Genomic DNA, 10,264 nt, shown 5'->3' on the forward strand with positions numbered 1-10,264 from the left:
ACACGGAAGCAAAAACGATTCCAAAGCAATGGCTCAGTGAATTCACACTTTCATGCCCAAACCCCTTTAAGCACCTGGAATTTCTGAGCTGCGCTGAATTTTCTCAGCTGCTCCCACCTCTGGCCAGGCAGTTTCATCTGGCCCAAAGGTGATCCCAGCCTATGTAATGCGATTTTGCAAGCTGTCCTTGATCTGGCAGATCCAGGGCACGGGGAACTGCGAGCCCTCTTGCTTATCTGAGGCTTCTGTCCTGCAGGCAGAAGAAAACCTTCGGCCCTGATTCCAGAGTTCAGATCTGAACACTACCATATTGTTCTCGAGTCGTTGTGCCAAAAGAGACTCAGGCACATGAGTTCATTCCACCCCATGCTTTGTGCCAACCCTGACCCCAATAAAGGGTTGGGAAACATGATTCTACAGAGCAGCCCAGTTCCCTGTCTCCGCTGAAAGGGCAGAGTGGAGTGGCAGCACTGCCAGCTGCCTGCTCTTGCATCGTAACTCTGTATGCCTGTGCAGTTTGGTGTATAGCCTACCCTGCCTGCAGAGCTCCGGGTGCATACGACGGCCTTCTTAGCAGTGGGCCTCCGTCCATGCTCATGTTCTCGATGAGTCAAAGAAGCTGCATCTTTCGGGGTAATCCAGTTATCCAATGAAGTTCTTCCAATGAATATTCTCTGGTATCGGGCCAAGCTCTCCCCCCCTTACATTTTATGGGTTTGTCTCTTCTTGATGTTTGCTGTTTCCATGAGACTGTTGTTGTTTGTTTTGCTTGTTTCGGTTTCTTCTTTGTTACTTTTTGTGCCCTGAGTGGCCTTGAGTGTGGGAAAGTGGGCTACGCATTGTTAAAATAAATAACAGTCAGGGGCATTTCCTTGCACCGTTTGTTTCTTGTCCTGGCCCCCCAAAACAGGAGGCTGAAGTCCCAAAAGCTTTTAGCATGGAAGTAGTGAGTCATTCGGTTCCTGGTCCTCATGGAATAGGAAAAAAGGAAACCGTTTCTTCTCGTGAACTGGCTGCGCCTGTCAGTTCCGTTCGGTGTGATTCCCCATTGCGACGCTTTTCTTATTTACCCATCTAAAGCATCTGCTTGCCACTCAGTTGTGCCACGGCCCCTCTGGGCAGCTCACAACGGCAAGATAAAACGAACACAATAAAAACCAGTAGCGCATTTAAAATAAAATAACAAGAAAGTACAAGGAGACCGAAGAAAGGGAAAGGGGAAGGGAAAGGGAAAGGGAAAGGGAAAGGGAAAGGGGAAAGGAAGGGGAAAGGGAAAGGGAAAGGGAAAGGGGAAAGGAAGGGGAAAGGGAAAGGGAAGGGAGGGAAGGGAAAGGGAAAGGGGAAAGGAAAAGAAAGGGAAGGGAAAGGGAAAGGGAAAGGGAGTCCTGGAGCTGAAGCTTCCCCAGCAAGGGCCGAGCCCCAGCACCTCTTCGCCGAGAGCCAGAGCAGCAGCCCGCCGTGCGCGCCGCGGGGAAGGGGAAGAGGAAGCCCGTTCCCGCGGAGACGCGGGGGCGCCGGCCCCCTTGGGCGCCGGCTGCGCGGGGGCGGATCGGGCCGTCCTGCGGTGCTGGCGGAGGCGGCGGCGGGAAGGGCGAGGAGGCCGTTCCCGGAGGCCGAGGAGCGCGGGGCGGGCAGCTCCCCACCCCCGGGGGCGCCTCGGCGGATGCCGCGCAGCCCCCGGAGCGCCGCCGCGCCGCCGCCCCCGCCTCTCCGCCCCGCAGAGCTGCGACCCCCGTTGCGGCGGGACGCGGGAGGGGGTCGAGCCGTCTCTCGGCGTCCATGTGACCCAGCTGGACGGGATCCAGGAGACATCCGGCTCGCCCGCGCAGCGGGAGCGGCCGGGACTATAAAGGGCAGCTGCCTCCGCGCCCGGGTGCAGCGCCGAGTCACTCGCCCCGCGGGAAGGATGGCGTGCGTCTTCCGAGACGCCACGAGCGACGACTGCGACCTCCTCATGGGCCTCATACAGGTGAGCCGCTGCCCCCCACCCGGAGCGGGACACCGGCCCGGGGCCGCGAGGGTCCTGCGCCCAGGCTTTGCTCGCTCCTGCCCGCCCCTGTGCCCCTGCAGTCTGCGTGTGCTCAGAGGAGGCCTGGCCTCCTGGTCGCCCCTTCCGTGTTTGTCACAGTGGACACCACAAAACGCGCCCCTTCCCCATGCTGTACCCCTGAATGAAGAAAGGGACGCTGGGGGACTGGGGGGGAGGGGATTCCAGCCCTCCCAGCCTTCTGTAACCTGCAGCCTTCCAGATGTGTGGCAGCACAACTCCCATGCTGCCGGGGAATGATGGGGATTGCAGTCCCAGCCATTTGGAGAGCACCAGACGCAGGGCAGGATCCTCGGTGCTCCCCTGGAGCATCGTTGCACCCCACAGGTGGCCCCGATCCCTGGCAGCGCTTCCAGGGAAAGGCGTCTCTGCAGCCAATCCGGAGCAGAGGCTGGACGGCCGAGTGTCACGCATCCGCAATGAAGCACCTTCCTCTGTTCCCCCCGCCAGGAAATTGCTGCGTACCACAACCTGCTGGAGGACGTGACCATCAATTCTCAAAGTAAGGCTGCTGAGAGCGCGTCAGTGCAGCCCCTCGCTGCACAGGGTCTCCAGGTGGATCCCAAGCTAGCCCGGCCCACTCCGCCTCTTCCTGCTCCTCCCAGGATTGATGTTCTCATTTTTCCGTCCCCATCTAGAATCAGGAGAGGCTGGGGGTCCGTTGTCCGTCAGCATCATAGTGGCAGGAGACCCCGCAGCGTGCAGGTTAAATGCTTGTTTAACTTTTAAAATGCATGAACACCTTTTAATTAATGCAAGTCTACTTGAAGCCTGTAATACCACGCTTGGACACTAGGGGGCAGACTCGAGAGGAGATCTTCGCAGCCCCCCTGGAAAGCGTTTTAACCCCCCCCCCCCCCTCTCTGAGGCAGCCCCCCACCTGCCAGGGGAGGGAGGGGAGGACCTGCTGGCCACCTGGCAGGGTCTGTGTCCACAGGTGCAGCTGCATCACAAGGATGCTTCCAACCTGTGCAAAGCTGAGTTTTGGCGTAAAAGCTGCAGCTCCCCAGGTTTTGAGCTCTGAAAGTCCTAGTATATGTTTCCAGCTTGCCTGCGGCCATCCCAGAATATGTACACCCTGTCAGACGTGTTTAATGTTCTGGGGTGCCACCACACTCACCGAAATCTCACCTCCCACCTTCCCTCAAATTCCAACTGACGAAACCTCCCCGCCCCCCCCCCACTTCCCACAATTGTGTTTCTCAAAGAACAGCAGCTCCCATTTGGCGGGTGGGGGCGGGGTTGATGAGCAACAAGGGGGCACTCAAAATCCACTTTTGTCATGCCTGATATATTCTTCCCCTGCCCAGTTTTGAAAGCAGACGGATTTGGGGAGCATCCCTTTTTCAAGTGCATATTGGCTGAAACACCTGCCGAAAATGAAAGCAAGCAAGGTAACAGGCGCCCCAAATTTCAGGACCTCCTTCCTCATGGAAGAGTTAACAGGAGTTTTGCTCCAGGTAGCAAAATACAGAAAGGGGAAACTGTTGCTGTTGGAGCCCTGCAGGTGAACGACCAGTTCACACGTTTAACTGTATAATCTACGGGAGAGATACGTGTTTCTCAGTCCACTGGGGTGAGGGGGGTACCCTTTTAGTAAATCCCAGAACCAAAGAGTACAGCTCATGAATCAACTCTCATTTTGCACTGAGTGTAACCTGAATTCCAAATTTAGCATTTATTGATCTGTGAAGCTCAGATGTACATTTTACACCAGCATGCAAAGTATGAGTAAGTCTCAGTCAAGGAAATCAAACATGAAAATTTTTCTCATGGTGTGGCTATTGTCATCACCCCCACTCTACTCCAGGTGTGAAGAGCGGTTCTTTCCTTTCCCCCCTGCAGCTCGCACCATCGGCTACGCACTGTACTTCTTCGGGTACAATGTCAATCACGGGAGGATTATGTACCTGGAAAACCTCTTTGTGGTGGCTGAATTCAGAGGTAGGTGGAGACCCTCTGGAAGAAGGTCTTGTTGAGGTCTCTCGATGCGACTGTCACAGAAATGGATGTATCCTTCCATCCTTAACCCTGAGCCCCCGAATAGTACACCGATTCTGGACAAAATGGAAAAAGCAGGACGAGTTAGTGGCAAGCAGTGAGAATCTAACATCACAGGTCTAAATGGGGTAACAGCTAGAAAAGGATCAGAAGGAAGCTTGGGAAGGGCGATAGCTGAGCGATTCTCTTCTCTTCTGGTCCAGAAAGGCTCAGTCTTGATCTCAATCAGTCATTCAAAAGTTTGTTTCTAAAAGACAGACAGACAGACATCCAGGCATGTGCCTATTTGCTTATTCCAGCACAAAGCTGGTGCTCGCCAGATGTGGAAGACTACATCTCCCATCTTCCCCAGCCAGCATGGCCACTGTTCATCATGGAAGTTGCGGTCTAGTGCATCCAGAGGACGCTGGTTGAGGGTCGGGTGAAAAAAAATGGACAATTATGACTGCTCTCCATGTGGTTGTAAGAAGAGGCCTATTAGCCGAGGGCATTCGGGCTGCACCTTGGACTGCGGGGGGGGCGACTCCTCCATCCCCACCCCCTGTGGTTTGACACACCTCTGGAGCTGATCCATTCCAGTGAAGTGACTCCTGGTTTATAAAGTGTGCCAGACCCAGGAGAATTAATTCTATTGGGTTTTCTGTGCAGAACACGTCTTTCCTCCAAAATACTGACGTGATTGTATAAAGCTGCATGGAATCGTATCACAGTCCCCATTTGGGGTGAACTGAGGTTTGATTTGGAAAAAGCTACTGAAGAAAAAGGCTACAGAACTGAGGAGAGCTTAGTGGATAAGTGTTTATAATGAGTCCCCTTTGCAGGGAAAAAAGGGTGTGCGAACAGGTTTCCTAGGTGATGTCCTTCCCTTGAGCATCACAAAGAGAAATTTCCAGGACACTGAGTCCAGCTCAACCGGAACGGGCTGTCAGCTAATATGTTAGTGCAAAGGTTCACCAAAAATAATTAATAATAATAATTATAATGGTATTTAAGATACCCCCAAATCAGCAGAGTGAGAAAACTCCTTTGAGGCATGTGACCTGGCTGCCCCCCTGGCCTTTTCGCTCTATTATGGGTTAAGATCCGACTTGCAGGGGCAGGAAGGCAGCTGCCCCACATGACATGAATAGGAGGCTTGTGCCAGCCCAGCGTGTGAATGAGCACGTGGGTTGAAGCTGTTGATCCCAGGAGTAGGGAGGTAGCAACCGAGTTATCACAAGACTCTGGACCTGAAGGAAAATTGCTGCAATCTGAATGGAAGAGCTCATAAAATCTGAAGGCTTATCTACATAACGGACTAGTTTAATTGCTGACCATGATGTTAAAAAGAGTGCAAAGGAGGAGGACAGTTTGCACCTCGGAAACTAGTTGAAATGTCACAGGAGGAAAAATGCAACTCCGATAGAATTGCTGCAGCCATTAATTAACACTGTTGCGATTAAGGTCTTTGTTTTCTCCTTTGCTTCTCCTGCTTTGTAAATGGAAAATTTGAACGGAGGAGACAACAGAGGGTAGTTATTTTTCTTACAACTTCGTGCAAAGCAAGAGTAAAATTGCTAAGGCTGGTAAAGGTAGTCCCCTTCCCCTGTACTCTTTTTATAAACCAGGAGTAGCCCTGATCTTGATGTGTTTTCCTTTCACATCGTTGTTTAAACAACTCCGTTTTATTGACCCTTCTCTCACCTGCAACCCAGAGAAAATTTCTTGTGACGTATCCTAAGAGGAACATTATGAAGAACCGTCAACTTGTCAGGACTAAAACCGGCCCCCTGCACGATGCAACATGTACTTACAAGCCAGAGGAATAATAGACACGATCCATTTTTCTGTCTTTCATATGTTTGCTTGATGTTAGATGGCATCGTGTTTGCATGAAATGTACTGTACATATAGAGACAGAAGTAGATATTGAAGCCGGATTCTGGCTAGATACCAGGGACAATTTCCTGGCTGTTAGAGCAGAACGAACGTGGAGCCCGGGGCGGAGGTGGCCGCTCCCACACTGGGGGCATTCAGGATGCAGCTGGGCAGCCGTCCAAAAGGTGTGTTGCAATTGGTAACATGCAACAGCAGGCGTTGGACCTGCTGGCCTCCTGGCCCCTTCCAGCTTGATTATTTGATGAATCTGTGACCTAATTTGGATACGCTTCTAGCACATTGTCCCGACCTGATTTCTCTTTCCATCCATCTTTTCTGCCAGGGTCGGGGATCGGGAAGGAATTCATGGGCAAACTAGCAGAGGTGAGTCCAATCCAGCCTGGTTCTCCTAGGATTCTCCTTTTGGCACAGGTGCTTTGCATAAAAGCCACCTCTGTCCCGCCATGCTGACTGGCAGGACAGAGTGCCGTCCTCTGGTGCGCCCAGTGGACAAGAATGGGATTTGTAGTATTTCGTTTCTGGGGGATGCACAGCGGCCTCCTGGCTGGAAAAACAGGCAAACGCTTTTCATCTCCATAGTGCTATGCAAAGTGAAGCTGCACCATCAGAACGTCTGCCTGCCAAGCAGCATTAGAACCCTAGACCGATGGAAAGGTGGCAGGCCTAGGGATTTTCACAGGGTTGTAAACTCGGAGGTGGTGCAGAGGAAATGGAGAGAGGGGTTTCTGTCCGTCTCTTCTTGCCTTAGTTCCGGGGAGGTGGCTGGGCCAGCCTAGTGGGACCTGGTTACCTAAAGGAACGCCTGCTTCCATATTTGCCTCCTGCCCCTTGAGATTGGCGGGAGAGGCCCTTCTCCGGGAACCCTCCGTGAAAGAAATTAGGAGGGTGGCTACTCAGAGGAGGGCTTTCTCTGCGGTGGCGCCCCATCTGTGGAATGCGCTCCCCAGAGAGCTCCGCCTGGTGCTGTTGTTATTTGTTTTTCGGCGCCAGGCGAAGACCTTTTCATTTAAAACTTATTTTAATTGCTAAATTATTGTATTAATTAGGATTTTAACATTTTTAGCCGAGAATGCACCGGGGGTTTTTTAATGTTTTTTTTCTTTTAAATTGTTATATTATTATTTATGTATGTTTTTATGTATGTTTTGTGAGCTTCCCCGAGGCTTTGTTGCGATGGGGGCGACATAGAAATGTTTTAAATAAATAAATACATAGCCACACTTGCCCCCGACCCCAGCTGGGATCTCCTGGGAAGAGATTCCCCGTAACTCGATTTCGGAGCGAGGGAGCTGCCCGGTCACCCTGCCTCTTCTTCTCCCCGAATGCAGGTTGCACTCCAGGCGGGCTGCACCGAGATTAAGTTCGTGACCATGGAGTGGAATCGTGAGGCCAAGGACTTCTACACGCGCCTCGGGGCGCACGACACCACGGAGTCGGAGCAGTGGCACTGCATGGTGCTGGAGGCGGACGCCCTGCGGCGGCTGGCGCAGGGCCGGAAGGCGCTGGCGTGAAACGAGGCTGCTCGGGCCCATGTGGTCCTTGGTGGCGTTGGAAAAGAGGCCTGAATAAATCATATTCAAACCTCAGATTTTAAGGATGTATGGTGTTTTTTGAAGAATGAGCATGGTGCAACTCCAGAATCCATTTTGAATGTCGACAGAAACTGCTGACATTCCTTCCTCCCGCTGCCTTGGCTATGGGCAAAGAGCAGACAGGAAAAACGTGAGTTCCCATTCAGTCGAATACATTCACTGCTACAGTGTTGCTGCATAGACCCTGCAGGAATTCTCCACGTTTACCAGGAAGTATCTATTTTGCTGGCCCAGAGCGCTCCGTGTGCCCTGGCCAGTCGGAAAGGTGTGGATCCAGTACTCCGAGTCTCATCCTTCCTGATAATGGAATGTAACACATGGGCTTATGATTTCAGGGAAGTTTTCTCAATAGCCTGAATTTACATGTCTAAGCAGACCCGGAGTTGCGTTCAAGTTTCTGGAATTTACTCAACTGAAATGTCAATCCACTGCAATGAGAAATATTGTAATCTCATTGTCACTGTATGATTGGCTGACATTCCTTCATCTGTTCTGTATATGATGGCCTCAGAATTTCATTGTAATGTCTGCACTCTGACATTAATTGCTCTGTACCTCTGTCCGTGATTGGGAGAGTATGAAATGCTCTGTATTTGTACTGAAATCTCGCAGTTGAGTCTACCTATGCCCGGTAATGCATTATCGTGAGTTGAACCTGCAGGGAACCTGGGCTTATGTTAATAAAGCAGTGGAGGGTTGAACGTTTGAGCTTTCTCATGAACCTGAGTTTTTATTTCCTCTCACAAATTGAAAACCGTGATTCTGTCCGTGGCAGCCGTGGCCCCGACCCCTGACCAGCAACCAACCCCCCCAAATCCGACGATCTCACGCATTTCCCCCTTCTGCCATAGGGTGACTTTGGTTTTGGAGGGCGAAGCCTTCCTGACTGCTGGGGAGGGCAGTTCTCCCCCTTCAGATGTGTTGGACTTCGATGTCCATCATCCCCAGCCAGCACTGCAGCCAAGAAGGAGAGGGATGAGATGAGCTTCCCTTTGATGGCACCATCTCAGGGTTGCCCTGGTGTCTCGGAAAAGGGACCCTTTGCTGCAGCCACAGAATTGCAGCTCTTCCAGGCTAGCTGGGAATGATGGGACACCTGCAATTTGCATGCACGGATGCCTAAAGGGCCAGTCTAGGCCTCAAGGGGGCTGTACGGACTGGGGAGCGGGCAGCATGTGATTTCAGGAAAGCCCCCCAAGCACGAGGGTTTGGGGAGGCCCAGGTGGCCCATCCAGGGGCTCAGAGGCAGGGCAGATCCTGGGGCAGCTGCTGGGTCTTTCTGGCAGCGATGCCCATGGGCAGGAGGGTGGTGGGCCGGAGGGCTTCCCACGCATTGGGGGCTCCAGAGGAAAGAGCCCAGAACCCCGCAGCTCTGGGCCAGCTCCTACCACCGCCTTTGCCATGCTCGTGGGGCACTTGCCCCCCTCCTCCGATGTAAATATACCGAAGCCGCACAGCCCACAGATTCTCTGAGAGAGCCTGTGGAACCGTGCGGTCCAGAGTGGCCCCCGGGGCTGTCCGCATGGCAAGGCCGAGCGAGCAGGTACCGTGGCAGTCAAGGCGCCAGGGCAGGAGGGACTTGGAGGCCATCTAGTCTCCCTGGCCGCTGAAGAAATAAACCGCAGCAGAGGCGTCGCCCAGCCCAACGTGGAGCCAGAGAGAGCCCGGCACCGCCTCCCTGGCCACCCTGCATCTTCATATGCTCTCAACCCTGATCCACAGAAGAAGGGGGTGAGCTGGTAGAGTCTCAAGCCTGAAGGATGGGAGGACTCTACCAGATAGGCATCTCGACAGACCCTTGAGTGCCATTTTTCATTTAAATCCCAGCGACACCAACGGCTCCGCACGGAGAAATGCACACGGCGCGAGGGACTGGAGCCCAGCTTCATTCCCGCACGGGGATTGCCCAACGGGCAAAGGAGCTGCGTGCTTTGTAAAATGAAACACACACACAAGCAAGAAGCACAACCCCTTCCTCCAGCCCACTAAGCGCCCTGCTGGATTGGACCAGGGTCAGATCTTGAGTTGAAATCCGGAGCGGCACACCTACTTTTGGGGTGGGCCCTTGGCCCCTGCGATGTTGGGGCCACCAGGATCTCCTCCTTGCCTCAGACGGCGTTCCCCCAGCCTCCAGAAGCATGGGGGTGCAACTCCCATCATCCCTGGACTGGCTGGGAAGGATGGGAGTTACAGTCCAACCCAGCCAGAGGGCACCGGAGAAGAGGTGCAGGGAGAGCTCAAGGGAAGGAGGGGCGGAGGATCGGGGCAGAGCCCCATCTGTAGGGCCAGGGCCGCTCACAGCAAGGTGGCATCATCACACGTGGACTCGGGGGGGGGGGGAGGCCACCTGGCGGGCCGGGGGGGGGGGGGGGGGGCCCACGAGCAGCCCTGGCCAGCAGCCCCAGGTGAGGGCAGGGAGCAGCCGGAACATCCGGAAGGCTGCAAAGCGCACCGGAACCGAAGGGTCTGAAGCGGCACAGAGCCGGTCCTGACCGGACAGGTGCGGCAGGGAGGAGCCTGGCCCCCAGGGCTCGGGGCCTTATAAGGCGAAAGGGGACCCCTTTTCCTTCCTGTTGTGAGGCAACGAGGGAGACGGTTCGGTCTTTCCTGCTAAAAAGCGGGAAGAGGACATGCCGCAACTGGGAGCACTGGAACGGTTTGATGAATCGAGGAAGGCGGGGGAAGCCGGTGCTTGGCGCCCCCCCCCCCCAAAACTGGCATCGCTTAGGCCCAGGTTCTGCTGAGC

At 53.9% G+C, this 10,264-nt stretch overlaps 1 protein-coding gene across 1 annotated transcript; it reads left to right on the top strand.

Moving 5' to 3' along the window:
* The first annotated feature begins 1,773 nt into the window (after positions 1 to 1,773).
* On the top strand, positions 1,774 to 8,244 carry LOC123016685 (thialysine N-epsilon-acetyltransferase-like). Its single transcript, XM_044417243.1, has 6 exons — positions 1,774 to 1,969; positions 2,498 to 2,549; positions 3,358 to 3,441; positions 3,893 to 3,991; positions 6,249 to 6,289; positions 7,255 to 8,244. Exons 1-6 carry the CDS (start codon positions 1,907 to 1,909, stop codon positions 7,435 to 7,437), a joined length of 522 nt encoding a protein of 173 aa, XP_044273178.1. The 5' UTR covers positions 1,774 to 1,906; the 3' UTR covers positions 7,438 to 8,244.
* Positions 8,245 to 10,264: the final 2,020 nt, after the last annotated feature.

This window comes from Varanus komodoensis, unplaced genomic scaffold (genome assembly GCF_004798865.1).
Source record: "Varanus komodoensis strain SLA01 unplaced genomic scaffold, ASM479886v1 scaffold87, whole genome shotgun sequence".
Lineage (NCBI taxonomy): Eukaryota > Metazoa > Chordata > Lepidosauria > Squamata > Varanidae > Varanus > Varanus komodoensis.